Source organism: Pagrus pagrus, assembly GCF_965226575.1.
Source record: "Pagrus pagrus genome assembly, chromosome: 8".
NCBI lineage: Eukaryota > Metazoa > Chordata > Actinopteri > Spariformes > Sparidae > Pagrus > Pagrus pagrus.
Window position 1 is genome coordinate 11,370,554 of NC_140192.1, and position 21,046 is coordinate 11,391,599.

The following is a 21,046-nucleotide window of genomic DNA, read 5'->3' on the forward strand; positions in this document are numbered from 1 at the left end:
ACTTATCAGCTGAATGTGTTTGGCCAAGAGACCCCTCTGGAACGATCCCATCCTACATTTCCCATCATGCAACCAAAAAAAGGCATCTTCTCCTTGAAGTCTCCCTGCCCGGGAAGTGCCCACGTCTTACAAATTCCACAACCCCGGTTCACAATGCAAGGCTTTCTCTCTACTAAAAAATCTGCAGCTTAGATGATGTCATGAGGGTTATTTTCTGAGACTTCCTCCAGAGCCACAGCAGACATTATACAGCAGTGTTCAGAGGCTGACTCGCACTTCCAATGAACACTGAGCTGATGTGTCTTGCCTAATTTCAGCGGAAGTTTCCTTTCATGACAATAATGATGGTGATAGCGATAGTACCTAACAGTAACTGTTGAGTTATTTACATAATTACATCTTATTCACATAAGAGGATGTAATTATCTGTCATGGTATGAAGCAACAAGCTCCATCGAGCATTGTTTCCAAAAATCACTCCTGAATGAAACCACTCACTGGAGAATTAATTGCCACTTGATCCAATGGGGGCTCTTACATCACTGTTTTCCAATAAAGGACACTTTGATCCGTCTTGTCACAGATCTCATTATAGACTTTACATTGTTTGGGCTTCAGTTTATAGGTTCTAGATGTTCTAAATATCTTGAGACATTCTTGTCTGAACCATAACTATCTCTCTCTCTCTCTTTGCATGTTGTAATTACATAAATTACAGGGATGATGGGAGATGAGACACGGATCAGACTGGAAACTGTTTAACTGATGATGCTTATTTTATTTATTTCATTTGACATCTGATGATTTAAGTGTGTGTGGCTTTGGAGTGGATTAAAAGACATTTAAATGAAGTCTGGTGGGTGTGGGCATTTTATTATTTTATTTTATTTTTTCAATTACAATTCCAACCATTAAATTATTTTAAACTTGAGATGTCATACATCAGTCTGAGGCTCTCTTTTTTTTTTCTTTTTTTTTTAGTTATGGCTGACTCTGGCTGATTCATAACTGGTCCCTTCGTGCCCAGTCAGACTGTATTACAGACTTGACTTCACGCCCTCTGATAACACTTTGGGTCAAAGTTTGTATGGGCAGGTAAGAGAGGGAGAGCACAAGTCCTTATTTAGGAGCCCTATCCGGTGCGTCACGGCTGGCTCTCTGCGCGCAGCGGAGCCTCACACTTTGACAAGTGCTTAGTTTCATCACAAATGGGATAAAGACGACGATGGAGTTCTTCCGGGGGTATATCTTCTTCTTTATAGCACTCATCGGTAAGTCCTGAACTCCTTTTCTTTTCACTTTGGAAACTTTTATTTCCACCATGGTCACCTCACCTAAAGAGTTAAAAGATCCAAAACATTCTCGCCGGTTTCATAACTGTGGATCGGAAAAGTTCAGCCTGTTGGTTGTTCGTTCCGGCTCTGAATGTGATGGTACACTGTGTTTTTACACTTTAATCACACGTGAAGAGCAGCAGAGGGTCGCACGCTCACCGTGCACTCCGTTTTGCTGATTGGATCTGCATGGAAGTGCTTTTGTTTTGAGTTTCCCTTCATCCTGCAGCGTTTCCACTTCTGCTCCCTAAATGCATGATCCACAGTAAACCCACATGGATTAAACAAACAGACCAGACTCTCTGTATCACATGGCTCCTGGGGGAGAAAAGTGATCATTTGCGTTGCTTGATGTCTGCTCTGTAACCTGTGGAGGCTTTCAAGCAGAAGACACTTTTAATTACTCCCCATTTTCAGAGCTGAAAGGCAATATGAATATGCTATGGGCTTTGCAGAGAGCCCCAGGAGAGGAGGCAAAGTGCTACTTTGTGCTGCAGGTAAACAGGCGTGGCAGGAGCCTGTGAAGGTCTCCTGAGTCCAGTACCAATCCAGTCCACATTCCTCCTGCCTGCTGATTGAGTGGAAGGCAGGCTGATAGCTGAGCTCTGCCTGTATGGGCTTGTGGCACTGTGGCTGCAACAGGACTCACTGCAGACAAGCAGATTTCATGTCCTGAGGGGGCTCAGAGGGCTGTGTTCAAAGGTGGATTGTGATTATGGAGAAACACTGGCAATGTCTTAACGCAATCCTCAACGCTTCATGGATAGCGTCACCTTTTGTGTGTTGTGAAGCTTTTTTAGTGGGATGCCTTCTTCTCGTGAGTCAAGTCGATGTGGTTTTTTTTTTTAAAGTCAATGATTCAGCCACAAAACCACCCACTCGACTCAAAGGAGGAAGTGAGGATGTCAGACACTATTGCTAAAGATAACAATTAAGTTTGCAACTTTAAGACACACAAGTGCAAAAATTCAAAATAAAGATAACATGAGAGTATGTTTATAGTAGGAATGGCTTCTTTGATAGTCAAGAGAGTTATATGATGTCATAAACTATCCGTGTCACTGTCATGCACCCTCATCTGTCTCCTCCACCAGCTCACAGAGTCTGGCGCTCGCAGTCCTTCAACGTCGGCACTGCAGGTGCCAAGATCTTCAGCGGACCAGCGGCGGAAGAGTTTGGCTACACGGTCCAACAAATGACAAACCATGAAGGCAAATGGTATGAATTGAAGTTATGAATCAATGATTTACTTCAAGGGAAGAAAAGGACTTTCTCAGCCAGTGTGACTCTCGGTGTGAGTGTCTAATCAATAATGTTCAACACTGGTTGATCCCAAGTGGATACCAGTTAGTCATTTATTTCTTGAACAATTCTTATCAATTTCTTTGAGGCAATTACGGTGGAAAAGATAATGACGTACAGTCAAGAGAGAGCAGTTTAGTCCAGAGCAAACAAAGTGCAGACTTTTGAGGATACACTGCGTCAGGACAAGCCTGTACACTACAACAGATTCAACAAGGTGCCTGACAGTATCAGTCTCTATGCTATGAAAACATCAATGTATCCAATCCCAGTGTTGAGATCTCAAGGCTGTGCAAGTTGTTGTTGTACAGCAACTGTAATATTTCTGGACCTTTGAGCTGATATGTGCATTTTCATCACATCACGGCGAGCTCTCCACGTGGAAGTATCCATTTTGCAAATGAAGGCCTGATGCAGTAAAGAGATGCACCTTGTTATCAGTAATCTCTAGGTTGTAAACAACTCACCACACTGCTTTACTAACACCACAAGCCTGCACTGTTGGCACTAGACACCATGATTCAATCTCACTTCATTTGTGCCCAGTTCAGCTGTATCATTTTCGGTCCAGACTGAAAGATCTGAGCAACCTCTAGATGGATTGTTATGAAATCCCCTGACTTTTCCTCGAGTCCCACCATCAGGGTGACATTTGTGTTTTTTTCCTGAGATGTGAACTTGTTAGCATACAGATGTTAACAGTAACACGTCAAAGGACCAATGTGCCTAAGTACAGGCTCACCGAGTTGCTAGCATGGCCGTAGACTCTAAGGCTATGTTCGGACTGCAGGTTCAAGTGGCCCAAATCTGTGACGTTTTTTTTCATAAGACAAGGAATCTGATCTTTTCAGTTCTGATTTGTGCCACTGTCAGACACAGGTCAGACTTTTACACCACTCACTCACTTGAACTGAGTGTCTTGCCTCAAGAGTCTTGTGGAGAGGCACTGACAGATGGACTTCAGGTTCTCTTGACATCCCGAAATTTTGGATGAAATTGTTTTTGTGTAGATATTCACATCACCTGAAACTGATAACGCTGGCTTCAGTGACTGATGACATGTTGTTTTTTATGCATCCTTTATGCACTGGTCAAATTCAAAGCACTGGAACGGCACTCAGTCGAGGGCATAACTCTGACAAAGCCCAGCAGTCTCCTTCAATTCAATCGGCCTAATTCAGTATCCAATAAAACATATTTAAAACTGCTAGAGCAGAATTGAATTTGTTTATGGATCTGCATGAAATTGCACTCACTCATCCATCCAAGTTGTGTGGAAATCCAACCAACCAACCCACCAGCCAACAAACGGACACAAGTGAAAACATAACTTCCTTGGCGGCGTTAATAAGTAAACAGCCAAAAAAATCTGATCAGTCAGAACTGAGCACTAAGTCTTTGCAGTGTAAATGTAGCCTAGTGTAGCACAACTGATACTAATACCATGATATTGAGGTCAGTACCAATTTGGGAGTTTAAAAAAATCAGCCTAACTCTACTGCTAAGTTGATGTTGAGTTATAACATCATCCTGCAGCGTCATAGAAACCTCCTCAGCGCTTCTACAAACTGTGTGTGAGACACAAACAGTCCTGCCATGTTTAAAGCCTCTTACATTCCCCACTCATTTGTAACATTTAGTTAAACATTGGCTGAACGTCTCATTTATGTCTGCATATTGTGCGCTGAGTCACAGTCTCTTGAAGTAACTCACTGTCTGGAGGAGTGTCTCGTTTGCGTAACTTGGGGAAGTGCACCGCATCTGATAGTAGTCTCAGACTCTGACTGTCACGTATAGTCCACATTAGTGTCCATGAGAAATCAACAGTGATACATCCTGTTTCCTGTCCACTTATGTCTAATGAAGAATGATGCGTCCCACTCATTGTGCCCTCTTTGACACTGGTCACCCTCAGAGCACTACTGGGATTTATTTTCACATTCTGGATTTGAGAGATGTCTGAATGTTTCACAGCTTTAGCAGCAGGCTGCGTCTGGATGTTGTGACTGATGCGGGACAGAGTGTTTGAGGTGGATAATTATCTGTGAAAACTTGTAGGATCATGACTGCTGTTTATGAGAAGTTAGAAGAACGACACGTCTCGCTTGTCTGAACTTGCTCAGAACAAGAACACACAAGCTTTCTGCTACACTGATGAAGACTGATATTTATGTATATTTTTTGTTAGAGGTTACAGCACTGAAGTTTGGTTCTAGTATCATTTTGACACGTACTTAACGTAGTAAAGTAACTTCAGTTTTTCGTTGTTACCGATATTCTGAAGCCATTTTTTGGCATCAAGTAAATTCTGATGAGTCTTATTCAAATACTGTATGTTCAGCTGGTCGTGCACTGTACACAGAAACATTCGGAGATATGGTTCGTGTTTATGAGAGAGTGGAAGAGATGAATGTTGTTGTTCTCTGCAGGCTCCTGGTTGGTGCTCCATGGAGTGGTTTCAGTCAAAACAGGAGGGGGGATGTTTACAAGTGTCCAGTCTCAGGGTCCAGAAACAGCTGTGACAAGCTCAATCTCCAAGGTAAGGTTTGGTGATTTATTGTTCAACTTTGACCTCTCTACCAAACACTGGTCATGTACTTAAAATGCCTACACAGACGCTGAAAAGATGTGTCACCTTAAACTATCCAGACTGTCTCCAGACATTTTTAAAAATGAAAAACAGCAAATGACATCAGTGGATTACTGAACAGCTTTTTATTCATTTCCACAGATTCTGTTAGTATTCCAGATGTTAAAAACGTCGACGTAAACATGTCCCTGGGTTTGACTCTTACCCGGATGCCTGCACCCTCGCAGCCTGGTTTGATGGTACGTGTGTTTACGTGTGTGTGATTGTTTTCTGCTTTTAAACTCCAGACTGTGCAGATTTCTTATGAATCTTTTTCTTGTGTTTGTGCTTTTATGTGGTATTCATGATTTAATTGCTTAATTAGCAGCCTCTAAGTGTTGTCAGATACATTCTAAGCACAGCAGAAGATGAACACACTTTGACGACACAGCAATGTGCCATGAACTGGCTAACGTAAAAATTTCCTCCAAAGTGTACATGTAAATGCTATTTTTAGGAGAAAGGAAAGGAAGTGTGTCAGTGGCTAAGGCAAATTGCCTGCTCTCAGTATGAAGTAGTGCCAGGCCTCTGTGATACCCACCACTGCACAAAAACCTTTGTTGCACATTTCACTCTTTTGACATTTTCCACCACATAGTTTCCGTTATGAGTTAAGTTGAATTTACAATTTAATTTACTGCTGAACTCAGACATCAGAGCCTCCTGGGAGCTGTTAAAAAGGCAGTGACAAACCTTTCATTCGTGTCTTTTCTTTTTCTTCTCTGGTCATCTGATACAGATGTGTGGTCCTCTTTGGGGACAGCAGTGTGGCAATCAGGACTTCTACCCAGGAGTATGTGCCAAACTGAACCCCCTCTTTCAGCCTCAAGCTGCCTTGTCTCCCGCCGTCCAGTGTAAGATCTGTGGCATCTTTTTATATGATTATTAGGGACGCATTGTGAAATTCTGGGCAGATACTGTTATACCGTTACCGATATTTTGAAACAACAAGTTTGCCGATAGCACATTTTGGTTGTTGGCTGCATGGAAGCAGAACAGAAAATGTTCAGAGATGTGACCTCACTGCTGTTTAAACGTCTCCTGTCATGACTTTTCCAGCATGCGGAGGACCTATGGACATCGTGGTCGTTTTGGACGGCTCCAACAGCATTTATCCGTGGGCTCCGATGACCCATTTCCTGGAGAAGTTGATACCTGCACTTGACATCGGGCCCCAAAACACGCAGGTGACGCCATGCTCCATCAGCCAGAGCAGGAAATCAAAGCGGACATAATATTTTCTGTCTTGTGGTCGTTACTGACAGCTTTCTGTGCTTTCGTCAGGTCAGCGTCATTCAGTACGCCGTTAATCCCCAGATTGAATTCAGACTGAATGAGTATAACAACAAAGATAGGATGATTGCTGCTGCGTCCAGGATTACACAAATGTACGGTCACTCTACCAACACCTTCGAGGCGATCCGATATGCCAGGTTGGTGTTGTCTTTTACGTGTATGCATGTATTTGTTTGATTGCTTTGGTTTCTTGTTTCTTATAATTTGTAAGTTGCTCCGTCTGTCTGTCTTATCTGTTAATGTGTTTTATTGTTGGCTAATCAGAACTGAATGATTCCTTTGATGTTAAACTTTAACATCTGTCAATAAATAAACAAGACATGCAGTCATTTTAACATTGTGCCCGCTGCCTTCAGCCAGTGGGGTTTCAGTGATAGAAACGGCGGTCGACCAAAAGCTGCCAAGGTAATGGTGGTCGTCACTGATGGGGAGTCTCACGACGAGGCTCTTCGGGATTCAGTCATTCCAGAGTGCGAGAAAAAAGGCATCACCCGCTTCGGTATCGCTGTAAGTGATGATCCCCAATTTACTCTCACCATGTCAGACAGTCATCTACAACAATCCTTAGATTAAAACTTGATAAACCAAGTCACAGTTTCAGCTTAGTGACTGATGGAACCAGAAATATAGCTGTAGTTGTGAATTCAAATGGCTTCAAACTACCTAATAATTTATACTTTAATAATCTTTATACTTATTGGAGATGTGAATGGGCCTCAAGATGTGATGTTCTGATGTGCCAGTGTCATTAGCTAGATGTTTTTTTCTCTCTTTGCAGTCCTGAATTTGTGGTGTTTCCCTATTTTTTCGCAGGTCCTGGGTTATTACATCAGAAACAACATCGACACAGAAAACCTGATCAAAGAGATCAAATCCATTGCCAGTTCACCCACAGAGAAGTACTTCTTCAACGTGTCGGAAGAGGCGGCCCTCTCCACCATCGCTGGAACACTGGGGAGCCGCATCTTCAACATAGAAGGTGAGTGTTTTTATTTTTTACCTTTTCGCTTGATACTGCCTGTTCATTTATACCCTCTGTTCAAAAAGAAACTGACCCAGGCGTGCCGCAGCGTGTCTGTCGGGGCTGAAGATTCCAACAAGATCATAAGAAAATGTTGTACTTTGTCTGATTCTTGATCTGCTCCTCTGTTTTTGATCCTATCGGTTACGTAATGCTCTGTTAATCCACAAGGAACTGGCAAAGGGGGCGATAACTTCAAGATGGAGATGTCCCAGGTGGGATTCAGCGCTCACTACTCCAGCCAACAGGTACGGAGTGCTGCCTTGTTGGGAGCAATGTTTTTTATTCTTTGTGTCCTTATTCCTAAAAGTCAACAATCAGACGTGCACCACTCTGCATGATTGTGGATTTCCTCCCGATGTAAAGTCTACTTCACAATAGAAATCTCTCGATGTCTGGGAGTGCAGTCATGGGTGCACAGTGTGTTCACAGGAAGTGGCTGAGCACACAGCGTTGTGTTATAAGACTACAGTGAGTTTGCTGAAAGCATGAAAAACTGACCAAAACTCATCAAACATCAGTGTTTGTCTGCAGGTACAGGCTTCTACATTACCTGCTATGTATATTTGGCCATAGCAGTGTTGATGAATAAGTACAAAAGTTGATCCATCTCCTGCGTTGTTATTACTCTGCAGTCAAAGCTCTGAAAAATGTCTGACAGCTATCGAAACACCATATGTGGTCATGGTTTGAAGCGACAATGAAGTTGGTCGCAGAACCTCCTGCTGTGCCAGTGCAGCGTTCTCACTGAAAGGAAAGAGGAAGCCGCATTTTAACCAATGTTCTCCTCTCATGCTACTTCCCTATTGTGGTTAGTATTTCTGTAATATCTGTTGACTGCTCTTTGTGCTGTTGAAGGATGTGATGATGCTGGGAGCAGTGGGAGCCTACGCTTGGAGCGGGACCGTCGTCCATCAAAAAGGGTCCAAGGCAGACATTCTCCCTTTCTCAGCCTTTGAGGGAACACTTCAGGACAGAAACCACAGCTCATTACTGGGTAAGCATTTAGACTTGTCCTCTGCAGTTATTTGACCAAATCTGTTGCTGAAATCTTAAAGCATGAAACAATGGAGGAATGGGGGTGCAGGATGACTGTTCCCTGAGCTGGTAACACTGTAGCTACCCTGCTTTGGCAGCCATAGTGGACTGTGGGAAAAAGTGGGCTGACAGACTGTTCCCATCGAAACAAAACCATATAGGTGTTGCAATTGTCTGTGCTGCTTTTAAGTTGAAACTGGTTTGTGGTATTAAGAAACAGAGTCTCAGCCAGCCAACCACTTTGTCTGTCAGCCGACCACCTATTTCATCTGGTTTACAATCCAGAGAAGCAGAAAGTCACAGAAAAACTGAAATGACCTCTATTTTATAGATAACACTCTTATACTGTGGATGCTACAGGGTTAAAGCCAGCGTATGTAAGTGGATATCTGTGATGACACATTGTGCTGACTGTCTGCATAATTATGGTGCATCTTCAAACCTTAACATTAACTTAAAATACATGTTGGAGCAGTAAATGGTTTGTTTGCATTTGTGTTGCAGTTTCAGTTATATTATTATCATTTCATCACCCTTTACAGAATCTGTGAACCTGCAATAATTGTATTACAAATATTTTTGAGAAATTGCAATATGTATCCACGGGTCTTTTGCAATGTTTTGTTCTTTTATGTTTTGTCTGTTACTACAGAGTTAAAATGGCGGGTTTAAGTACAGTGGCAACTTCCTTAAGTCAGATTATTTACTTCCGTAGCGCTCACACTGGCAATAGACAAGTTTTCTGCAGGTTGCACAATGTAATGGATGTAGAAGAATTAAACCATCTGTGTCAACATTGGTTCCTTATTTACATTGGTGGCCTGTACTGTACAATTTGGTCTGGTAAAAGTAAACTTAACTGGTGATCCAGTCAGGTTGGCAGCCTGGCACCAATTCTCTCTGCTTTCACATTTCTATTATAGAATAAATGATTGAGAAACTTGTGTGTTTTCCTGTGTGGTTGTTATCTGGGAGAGAAAAGAAAACATCCAGTTGTCTTTGCAACGGGAGTCCCAAGAACAACACCACTTGGAAACGCTAGGGGGTGTGAAAGTTGTTTGTTGCCAGTAAAAGTACATAGTTGTGTCAGGAAAAGTCCGGAAATGTTACTTAATCTGGCAATAGACCATATTGTTTTGCTTGAATGTATCATAATGTAGTAAATGTTGAGTGCACAATGTAATGGATATTAGATACCATCTCATTTAGGTTCACCTCGCTTTCACTATGCAGTTTTTGTCAAGCTTCTTTGTCCAAGGACATTTCAGAAATCTCCTTGGAAAAATAAGCTTGACTGGTCATGTGGTCAGGCACCATTTCTATCTGCAAAACAAAACAAAAAGCAAATCTGATTGTCTTTGCGACAGCTGGCGCAACTATATACGGCACAATATCGTAAAAGTTGATGTGGTGCAAATTATTTATTAAATTAAGTGTTTTATATGTATACAGTATGTGTAAAATCTCTGTGGGTAGGTTTACAAACTTCTCTTCTTTTGTTGATTGTGCTGAGCCTGTTGAGGCAGGACAACTAACCTTGTTATCATTCTTTCTAGTACACTGAGTTTAGTCGAGTCATTTATTTCTCAGCCAAGTTCCACCCGAGTCACACCTGACTAGATGTCTAATTGGTCAGTGCAATTGCAACACGTGTAGGTGTGCAGAGTCTTTCATTTGCAAAGTGATTATACCTTTCCAGTAAATGTACTTCCTCTGGAATATTGGAAAGTAACAGTGAAAGCAGCATTTACGGGAGATTAAAGTACAAATACCTTAAAAATGAAGTTGAGATCAGTATTTGTATCAGTTCGGATGTTGACCTGTATGTGCTACGTGTGGTCATTTCCAGGTTACTCTGTCACGACACTGAGCGACGGAAGGACAGAATACTTTGTGGCTGGTGCACCTCGCTCCAACCACTCTGGACAAGTTATCGTCTACACCGTCAACGCCCAGAAGAAATCTACTGTCATCGATTCAGAAAGAGGGAAACAGGTACTGACACTGGAGGATTTTGAATCTACTGTACATGTACTCGGCAGCCGAAACAATTTTCACTCATCATCAGTTGCCAATTGTTGTCCTAGATTGGGTCGTACTTTGGAAGCGTCCTGTGCCCCCTGGACGTGGACAAAGACGGAGTGACAGACCTCTTGCTGGTTGGCGCGCCCATGTTCATGAGCGACCTGAAGAGGGAGGAAGGCAGGGTCTACCTCTTCTCTGTCACCAAGGTAACAATTTAGAAAAGTCTATCAGCGCTGGTTGGTACGGAAAATGGGTGTATTGTAAGATTAAGCTGATATATTTCATTTTTTTTAAATTCAAAACAGCCTTTACTACATTGTAAATCAGCCTTTCAAGTAAAAAGACATGGATTTAATTCATAGTTTTATTAAACCATATACTTTCTCTTTCCCATCACTCGTAGGGTATACTGAACGAGCAGGGTGTCCTCAGTGGTCCGTCCCCGACGGAAAACGCACGTTTTGGGATGGCAATCTCTGCCATCCCTGACGTGGACCTCGACGGTTACAACGATGTCGTAGTTGGAGCTCCATTAGAGGACGAAGGAAAAGGTGTCATCTATATTTACAATGGGGAGAAGAAGACATTGAAGAAAGAGTTCTCACAGGTACAGAGAAAAACAAGGTGTTGTTTACTTGGTCCTGTGCACTCAGAGCTTATGTTTTTTTTTATCTTTTATACGATGATTATGTATAATTTAGTTGTTGATCATTTTTTTCAGAGAATCCTCGGCTCCAAACTGGATCCTCAGTTGCGTTATTTTGGAAGATCCCTCGATAGCTTCACAGATCTGAATGGTGACTCGCTCCCTGACATCTCCATTGGTGCATACGGCAAAGTGGTACAGCTTTGGTGAGTCAGCAAATAGTGTGATAAAGTTATTAACTGTGAATGACGTAATTATTATCAAGTTCAGTAAATAAACCCATCATTCACACAATCAACACGGCTGGTAGTAATTAAAGATTGCGCTTGGCTTTCAGGTCCAGAGGTGTGGCGTCGGTCAGCGCAAAGGCTTCTTTCAACCCCAATAAAATCAACATTTTCAACAAACCCTGTGACATCAATGGACGCAAGCTGACATGTTTCACCACCGACCTGTGTTTCAGTGCTGCGTTCAGGCCTAAAAACCCTGTTGGACCTCTCGGTAAATCTGATTACCTGTTTGTGTTCTTGGGACTATGTTGCAGTTTGCTGTTAAATGGATTTGTTACCTTCAGACAGAGCCAGGCTAGCTGTTTTGTGCTAGTCTTCAGGCTAAGCTAAGCTAATTAGCTGCTAGCTATACTCTTATATTTAGCATACAGACGTGAGTGTGGTATCAATCCTCTCATCTAACTCTCGGCGAGAAAATAAATAAGTGCGTGACCCAGAATGTCGAACTCAAAAACAACTGTTAAAGAGTGTGTGATGTACAGCACTATTTTCACTTCTTTCAGATATATCCTACACTTTGACTCTGGACGCTGACTTGCAGGCATCAAGAGTGACGTCAAGAGGACTGTTCGCCAAAAACAACGAACGCTTCCTCACAGACAAGGCAACAATATCATCTGCCCCCCTGTGTCGAAACTACCAGGTTTATGTGCAGGTAAAGAGTGAACATCACCTCGTTGTCTCTTAATGTTCAGTTGTCTGCGCTCATTAAGGAGCATTAATTATTCTTATTCATATTTGTTTTTCCAAAACAACCAAAAAGTACTCTGAAAACTATCCCCTGATTTGTCCGTATGTGGTTTCTTCAACAGGACGCACCAGACTTTGTTAATTCCCTGAGTCTGAAAGTAGAAATCGAGCAGCAGAGTGCAGATGTGAACCCTGTCCTCGACACGTCTTCTCCGAGTGCCTGGGAGTTCTTCGTAAGTGACTGACTCGCTACAGGAAATCTCTGAGTCTGTGTTAATGTTTTAGGAGGGAAACAGACTAGGTAACAGAAAACGTAGTGGTTGTTTACACATGTTTGTACAGTCATTTAAAATGACATGGCGTGCATGTGTTGTGATGATTACTGGCTTCTACAAACCAAAGTTGCTCCTGAGTCACGCATGTCCTCAGATTGACACGCTCTGTGTTTTCTCACAACAGTAAAAATAAGTTTTGTACATGTATAAAATTATGTTATGTTGTTGGAAATCTATCTATTAAAAATGCAGCCTCTGAAGAATAAAGCAGCTCTGTTATCGTTTCAGAACCCCTTCACTAAAGACTGCGGCTCTGATGACGTGTGTGTCAGTGATCTGGTGCTGAGCGTGAAGACAGACACAAAGGCGACCAGGTGAGAATGACTGACCCGTCTCAAGCGTCTAGTACAAGTTGTAATACTTGCTGTGCGTTGTGCAGGCAGTATCAGATGTTTAGTACACGGGTTTTGAAGTAAAGATAAGATATGCTTTGGGTCATGGTTTCACTCGATGCGTGATGATCAAGATAAAGAATTTTGTTGTGTTTTCTGTGTGAGGCAGAGCAAGCTTGGGCAAGTCTTTCGATACTGAGTCAGTTGTTAAATGATGATCTGAAAGGCCATGGAGACCAGTTTTCAGGGGCCTTACAGTTCATACATACACATTTTTTTGTCAGCTATTGTTTTTCTCGCATTAGAGATTTCTTTGTTTGAGTTTTTCTTTTTTTCTGAGCTCTTCTCACCACTTTGATGTAGGCAGAGATCTTCATCTTTTTAGTTTCAGTTGAATTTATTTAATCAGGGACAGTGCAAGTTAATGAAACGCAAAGTGGCACATTTGTTAAAATGCAGGTGTTAAAAAAAAAACAGTGCGTGTTGAGAACAGAGAAATCAGTCCCTGACAGAAGACATGTATGTCAGATGCCGATGACAGTGACGACCAAGAATGTTTTTTCTGAACTTTAAAGGTGCAATATGTAAGAACTTTTGATTAAAACATTCAAAAGTTAACAAAACAGTCAACAAAACTTGAAGAATTAATGAACAGTTTGGACATTATGTTAAAGACGTCTACGTATTGTGTTGCAGAGATATCTACTATCACATGGTGGTACATATTCATGCTTCATAAATGTGAACAGGACTTTGTCAAAGCTCCTCTTGCTGCCCCTGGAGGCAGAACTGAACTCACCTACCGACGTGCACCAACCTGTATTTCTCCAAAAAGACCTGTGTGAAATGGCTATGACTGCGCCACATACAGGCAGGATGGGCTGTAGTAGTGCACACATGTATTAAACGGAGAAGAACAGATTGTCTGAGTATCAGACCAAATCTGGCAAATTGGATGATCCTCTATTTAATGTTACACCCTGGTAACTCCTAACAACCATGACATCATTTTCTATTTTATCTGTTTTATGAGTCCGTCTTAATTGCCTATATCTGCCCAAATTAGAGTTCTCCAGTTTAAACACAGACTTCATACCTCGTAAAATGGCTGGATTAGACTTATGAGCTTGGAAAAAAGAAACTTTTTAAACAAAGACATTTGGGTGATACATGCTCAGAGAATTAACTCAGATGAAAGGACATGAACAAGGACTTGTAAGAGAGCAAACAACATTTTATAAAGCACATGCAGCTGCAGTGCATTTTCATTGTTGCAGACTTGGCTGTACACTGTGCCTCTTTTTGTGCTTCTTATCCTTAATGAAGGCCTGGCCCAGAGGAGAGACCACTTCAACCATTCCTTCTTATTCCTTTCTGACTTCGTCAATTAGACGATACTCAATCATACAGTGATTATGCCACTTTAATCTCTGACAGGAGTCTCATCTGTGCTCTTGCGTTGCAGCTCCACTCCTGTTCGGGTCAGCGCTAATAACCGAGAACTGTCGTTCGAAGTTGTTGTGAAGAACAAAAAGGAGAACGCGTACAACACCCAGCTGTTGGCCACGTTCTCCAACAACCTCTACTACTCGTCCATCTCTCCTCCTGTGAGTGGAAAGTCTTTATGTTGACATGATGTTAATGCTGAAATAGTCAGATAATCTTCCTCGAATCAACGTTTAGTTTTTCAACACATCGGTCACCATCATCATCATTATGAAAAAATAATAGTATATGAGTATTTTCTTCACTTTTCTGTCTTTGCTTATTTATGTATTATCAGTGTATTTAAGCCTAATAGTAATTATCTACTATTCTGAATATACATTTACAGACGGATGAAGTAAAATGCACCTCAACACAAACTCAAACTGTGACCTGCCAAGTGGGATACCCAGCATTAACAACAGACCAAGAGGTAAGAGCGAGTAAAAAAAATCTATTTCTCCACTAAACTATTGGCTTATAATCATTTCTTTGTTGATGTAAGTAATGAAAAACATCACGTTATGTCATTACAGATGAAATTTCAGATCACTTTTGATTACAATTTTGATCAGCTGCAAAACCGAGCCGAGGTGAAATTTGAGGCCAAGAGGTACACTCGATTAACACAGACATCTAATTCAAAAGTCTTAATTACATTGTAGACATATATTAACGTTCTGTACCTTTTTTGAATTAACAGTGATAGTAAAGAGGACAGACCTGCAGACAACAAGGCGGACATATCCATTCCTGTAATATATGATGCAGGGGTTGTTTTATCGAGGTGATCTGACTTTTTGTTACTATTTTCTCTAAGTTAAAGTCACGCAGTGTAGAATTAAAGCGTGTATTTATTTTTAAAGCGTTTATTTCTACTGTTTTCTTATCCCAGGGAGTCCAATATCAATTTCTACGTGGCAAACGCTTCCATCCCAGTGATAACAACGGTGAAAACTCTGGATGACATCGGCCCAGAGTTTAACTTCACAGTGAAGGTGCATTAAATTAATCCATTTGTTAAAATGTCATCATCTAATTTCTCTTTCCATTTATTAAAACAGTGATATTAATTCAAACGAATTGTATTTAAAGGTTTCAACAGGTAACTTCCCTGTCAGCCTCCTGTATCTGACCATTGCTCTGCCAATGACCAGTAACGATGGAAACCCGCTCCTCTACGTCACCAAAGTGGACACACAAGTGAGTACTAAGCTCAAATACCAGTCACTTTTCACAGGGTTTGAACACTGTTTGACTTTGGTCAGTTACCAAACTGCTCAATAGCCCCAAAACATTTTCTGAGTTGGGTTGTTTAAATTTTCTTTTTTGATGTTAACTGTATATTTTGGAGGAGGATGTCTGTAGGATATGTTGGATATTTGACTTAAAGCCTCGCTTCCTGCAGGGAGGTTCTGTCAGCTGTGATTCCAGCAACCTGGTGGATCCTCTGAAGATCGGCGTGAAGACCCACGAACAGTCGTTCTCTGAGGAGAGCTTCCGAGGCATCAAGACACTGGTAAGTCACCTCCATCTTTGCATGGTTTTCTCTTTATTGTGTCAAATTAACAGCTCTACAGCAGAATATACATTTTTGTTTTAACAAATTACTTTGTAAGAAATCCTTTTCTTGATATTGTTGACTGACAGGACTGCAAGAGTGCAAAATGCAAGTATATCAAGTGCATCCTCAAAGACGCTGAAGATAAGAGCGACTACTTTGTGAAAGTTAAGACGAGGATCTGGAGTGGCACATTTCTTCAGGTAAATACATTCAATAATGGATTTTGTAATGCTGGTTGTTTTATCTGCTTTAATTACCATGAATTTTCTGATGTTGCTGATCAAGAAGTTCATGCTGAACCTTTCAGTGCTTTCATTTGTGTATTTGTCTCATGTCAGGCTACCTATCAGACCGTCGAGCTGACCTCCAGTGTTGATGTTGAGACCTCCAACCCTGATCTGCTCGTTATCGACTACAAACAGCTGCCAGTAAGATCACATTTCATTTGTTTTATCTGGTGCCTCACGTGAAGAAACAAAGAGGTTTTTTGATACTGAGCACATTTTATCTGTAACATAGAGCGTTTTAAGTCCTAGTTACAATTGTTGAGCAGCCTGTCAAGTCCACTTCTACTCAAGAATGAAGTGATTGGAAATTGGTGGTCAAAGGTCACTGTGACTTCACCAAACACGCTCGATACTTTTGTTTTAATGCATTTGGGGGGAATTATTTACGACGCTTTACCAACCCCAAAATCCCACTGACTCTACCTTAACTTTAATAGTCTTTGAATTACTTCTACCTCAGCACTTCTACTTTTTACACAAGTATCTGTACTTCTACTTGAGGAAAGACTGCATATACTTTTCCCACCACTGATTATAATCAGCTTTATTGGAAACTGACTTTATTTTTTTGTTTCCCCTCAACGAAATTATAAACTATTAGACATGCAGCAGTAGTCTTATATTGAGCTTCAGGTGATTGTCTTTACACCATGTGATGAAGCTCTCTATCAGTCCTTCGTACTTCTCTGTAAAAATAGTCTCTAAGTGAAGTGAACTTCACTACACTACATAGGCTATGTTATCATATAATATCGCCACGTCTGGACAGACATACAACCACACCTGAGTGAGACAGACCATGTAATGACTTCTCCTGTCCTCCTGCTGTCCAGGTGGTGGTGACGGTCAGTAAACCTGGAGAGAAAGGTGATGTTCCTGTGGGAGTGATAGCTGGCAGCGTCATCGGCGGACTGCTGCTGTTGGCTCTGGCTGTCGGGCTGCTGTGGAAGGTAAGTGTCTGTGCTGCCATCGAAATGTGCAGCTTTATGTTCATAGATTCATTCAAAAACTTGATTGCAGTATATTAAAGAATAAATATGTATGAATATGTATGGAAATAATACTGGAATCTCTCTTCCTAGTTTGGGTTTTTCAAGAGAAAGTACCAGCAGCTCCAGAAGGAGGCAGAGGAAGACGGGCAGAGCAGACACGACAATGAGGTGCTGTGATCCGGAGAGAAAACCCACAGCTTTCTCTCTTTACTGGGTCGTTCCCAGTGTAGATACTGGTACTTGTCACTGGTTCTTGTAAAGTGCAAATGGACTACAGCTCAATCACTGTTCAGTTTGTAAATAAGCGGGGTTCAATCTACTGTCCATTTTACAGAGGATTACTGTTATTAGTCTTTATTTTTGAGCTTTGTACTGTTTGGACTGTACATTGACTTTTTGCGGTTATGCACTGATTTAAATAAATGTAAAAACTGTATTTTTCTTTACATGACAGAACCATATACGATGCTTTACTAAGGCCTTCAGTGACATTGGATGCAAATGTCGGCATCTTGAGTTTTACGCTGACAAATTCTGGGCAACACGGCCGACAAATAACAATTAAGAACAACGTGACTTTTGCTCGTTTGTCAAATCATTGGACTTTTTTTGACACACACACTGCAGCCAGTCAGCCTAGCATAAACTAGACTTGACATGCACTGTCACCTCGGGCACTCAGGGCTTTTCTTGCATTAGGACTATTGATATCAATAGTTCAGATGCACACAGGACACAATCTTGGAAAGGGCTAATTCTGTCATGACTCCGTTTCACTGTTTGTACTGTAAATACTGTAAGATAAAATTATGATCTTTCGTATTGGGTTTTATATATGGAAAGAATTGCGACGATGTCCAAGAGAAGCTACTTTTGTTATTGGTGATATTTGTGATATTAATGATTTCTTCTTTTTATACCTCTTGTGGCACAACTAGTCAGGTATGAGTACTTTAGTAGCATATTGTTTAGGTCCGCAACTGACCATTATTTTCAGAATGGAATAATATGCTGATTATTTTCTCAATTAAAGGTCCAGTGTGTAGAATTTGGTGGCATTGGTCTGTAGGTACAAAAGGCTCATTGTAACGAAAACACAACTGTTCTTAGCTTCAGGTGATTTAACACCAGTGAAAACACAATTATGAACAGAGGTGGGAAGTAACAAAGTACAAATACCTAATTACTGTACTTGAGTATTTTTCTAACAACGTTTTACTTTTAATCCCTACATATTAACACAAATATCTTAATCAACTATCTTTGTAGTGCATCTACAAACAGCTGATTCTACCTTTAAGTTTAATAGTCTTTGAATTATATTAATATGATATGAGGTTCAGTTAGCTTTGCACAAAAATGGCTGATAAAAGTAGTATTTTTCTACTTTTTCTTCCTGCCCTGAATTCTCCTAATTCCTACGCACTGGACCTTTAATCGATTCATAGCTTGGTTCATGTTTTTAAAAATGCCTGTCACAGTTTCACAGGTTTCAATGGGATGTTTTCAAATATTCACAAAGAGAAGCAGTTTGAACCAGCAAATGTTTTTGCGTGTTTGCGCACACCAATAAATCGATTATCAAGCTAGTTGAAGACTAATTTTGTCTGGATCAAGTGATTGATTAATTGACTGTGTCAGCTCTAATGTTGTTTATCTGTGGAGCAGAATGTCACAGTGCCCTACATCGACCAAACACACTGTAAATCTTGTTCACTACAAAGTGTCTTACTCGGAAATGTATCTGAGGTGGTTCATGGTGAGTTTCCTTCTTAAATGCTCCCAGTTTGTTCCTTTTGTTTCTCACTTCGTGAGAGTTTTGATGGAAGCTAATCCTGCAGGAGCTCAACGTGTATTAGCACAGCTCTGCCACAAGATGGCAGCATGATATAAATGACATGTTCAGTATTTTTTCACTGCTCTGTTGATGACTTGAACTTTTCTCTCATCAATTAATACATCATAATTTATGACCTGTGTGTCTCCTGTCCTCTCTTGTCTTCTGCTCTCTCCGGCTGGAAGACCTTAAGAAAACCCGAACCTGCATGCAACCTCACTTGGACCACATCCCTCCAAGCATCAGTACAATTTTCTGCCTTCCCTCAAACTCGATTACTTTCCTCTCACATTTCTGACTATCTTGTTCTCCCACAGTTAGATTACTCTCTCCCTGGACTGTTCAGGAATGTGTTTCTGACTGTTTTGCTTTTGCACGAGCCAACTCCAGCACCCAGCAGAGTCTTTAGTATTCATTTCTTCGGATCTGGCAAGGTGGAATATGCTATTTGTCTCTAATAAGTAGCATATTTTTTGGGAGCTGGGCTCGAGCTCTCTTTGTTGGAGGGGATATATAGAATTTGATAAATGACCGAACTGCCCTGTTTCACAATTACTCATGCGCTACGCTGTTGTGAAACAGCCTTTGGATTCTATGTACACGTATATGTGTACAGGGAGCGGTGTGGAAATAGTTGATGAAATGAGATACGGTGGATGTGTTTGAACACCTTTGTTCACTCATCCCTCCAGGAATTCCTGCAGATGATTGGCAGCTACAGCCAAAGAACTGACCCAGCATGATTGCTCACAAATTGCTGCAATGTTGTTGTAAATCACAAATGATGTCATAGCAAATTATTCAATAACTGTTGGCTCGTTTTGCACTTTGCAAGACCTTCAGCGTTACATAAATCTTGGCTGTAATCCTCTCTGGTTTCATTGTAGCTGCTTTTAAGACTTAAGTATTCTCTTTAACTTGAAAAATAGCTGATGAGCTGGCACGCAGGAGGCCCTGAATTTGTCTGTTATTTCATAGAAACAGATTATTCTAAATCAAATTAAAAGAAAATCAGTGTCATCCTTTATGACATCAGCAACAGTCTCAATCAGAGCTATGACAGTGATTTTAAGTTATTTTCAAAAAGCTCCAATCAGTGCCAATCATTCGCTGCGTGGGTCTGTGCGAGTCGAATGCAGCTCAGACCCTGGGACAGAGATCACTTGGGGACCCTCTGTTGATGCCATTAATGGCTTCAGGACAACAGCCAGCACTTTAAAGTTGATACAGCGGGGCAGAGATGTACTCGCATGTCGGGAAATGCTTTGGAAGCTTCAAACTCTTCAAAGACACACAGGAGGCACTCGGTGATCGGCCAAACATAACTCAACATCACGTGAAGTAATCGTCACCATTGCTGCCTCGCTGCTTTTGCAATAGTTTTAATACTCTGACGATTCCCAAACAACAAGACATAAAACTTAGAGGTTTATACGCCAGGTTTGAAATCAGAATAGAGTTTGATTGCAGTCACAGTGACAAATTGGTCAGACTCTTGATTCACTACCAAATCAAAACATGTCAATTATCCAAACTACATGATTTACTTCTGCTTCGTGGAATTAAAAATAGCTTCAACGTGGGATTTAAACGAGTCTAATGTTAAAGTACAACCACATGAAAGCTGGGTGAAATGCTCGGTCTGAATCTGAAACAGTGAAAATCCTACGTTCACGATGTGACATTGTCTAATCGACCCATATTATAATCATCACAAGCTAGAAGTGATTGTGATGAGCCTTTTCTGCAGTGCAGCAGTCACTCTGCAGATGCTGACGAGGTTCAGTCACTATGTTGTCACTGAGAACTGGCTTGCAAGGAGAGAAAAAATGCAAAATATTGCCATCAAGAGAATCAAAAATATCTGGAGATAACTGTGACAAGGACAGAATACGTGTTATAGGTTAATATTCTGAGTATTTAGGAGTATTTTTTAAAAAACG

The 21,046-nt window shown here is 41.1% G+C and overlaps 1 protein-coding gene across 1 annotated transcript; it reads left to right on the forward strand.

The window, feature by feature from the left end:
- The first annotated feature begins 1,137 nt into the window (after window positions 1–1,137).
- On the forward strand, window positions 1,138–19,184 carry LOC311261503 (integrin alpha-2-like). Its single transcript, XM_084360202.1, has 30 exons — window positions 1,138–1,271; window positions 2,429–2,552; window positions 5,066–5,175; window positions 5,368–5,465; window positions 6,005–6,119; window positions 6,325–6,452; window positions 6,550–6,698; window positions 6,918–7,068; window positions 7,375–7,540; window positions 7,754–7,830; window positions 8,441–8,579; window positions 10,470–10,615; window positions 10,708–10,851; window positions 11,049–11,252; window positions 11,367–11,497; window positions 11,629–11,792; window positions 12,085–12,236; window positions 12,394–12,504; window positions 12,835–12,920; window positions 14,404–14,545; window positions 14,773–14,856; window positions 14,960–15,036; window positions 15,127–15,210; window positions 15,319–15,421; window positions 15,519–15,626; window positions 15,832–15,942; window positions 16,074–16,187; window positions 16,326–16,415; window positions 17,108–17,224; window positions 17,357–19,184. Exons 1-30 carry the CDS (start codon window positions 1,226–1,228, stop codon window positions 17,441–17,443), a joined length of 3,558 nt encoding a protein of 1,185 aa, XP_084216328.1. The 5' UTR covers window positions 1,138–1,225; the 3' UTR covers window positions 17,444–19,184.
- The last annotated feature ends 1,862 nt before the right edge of the window (window positions 19,185–21,046 follow it).

Coding starts and splice junctions, on each gene's coding strand:
- LOC311261503 (XM_084360202.1), top strand. CDS start 1,226: ATGGAGTTCTTCCGGGGGTATATCTTCTTCTTTATAGCACTCATCG. Junction 8,580..10,469: donor AAACCACAGCTCATTACTGG/GTAAGCATTTAG, acceptor GGTCATTTCCAG/GTTACTCTGTCACGACACTG. Junction 11,498..11,628: donor GGCAAAGTGGTACAGCTTTG/GTGAGTCAGCAA, acceptor CTTGGCTTTCAG/GTCCAGAGGTGTGGCGTCGG.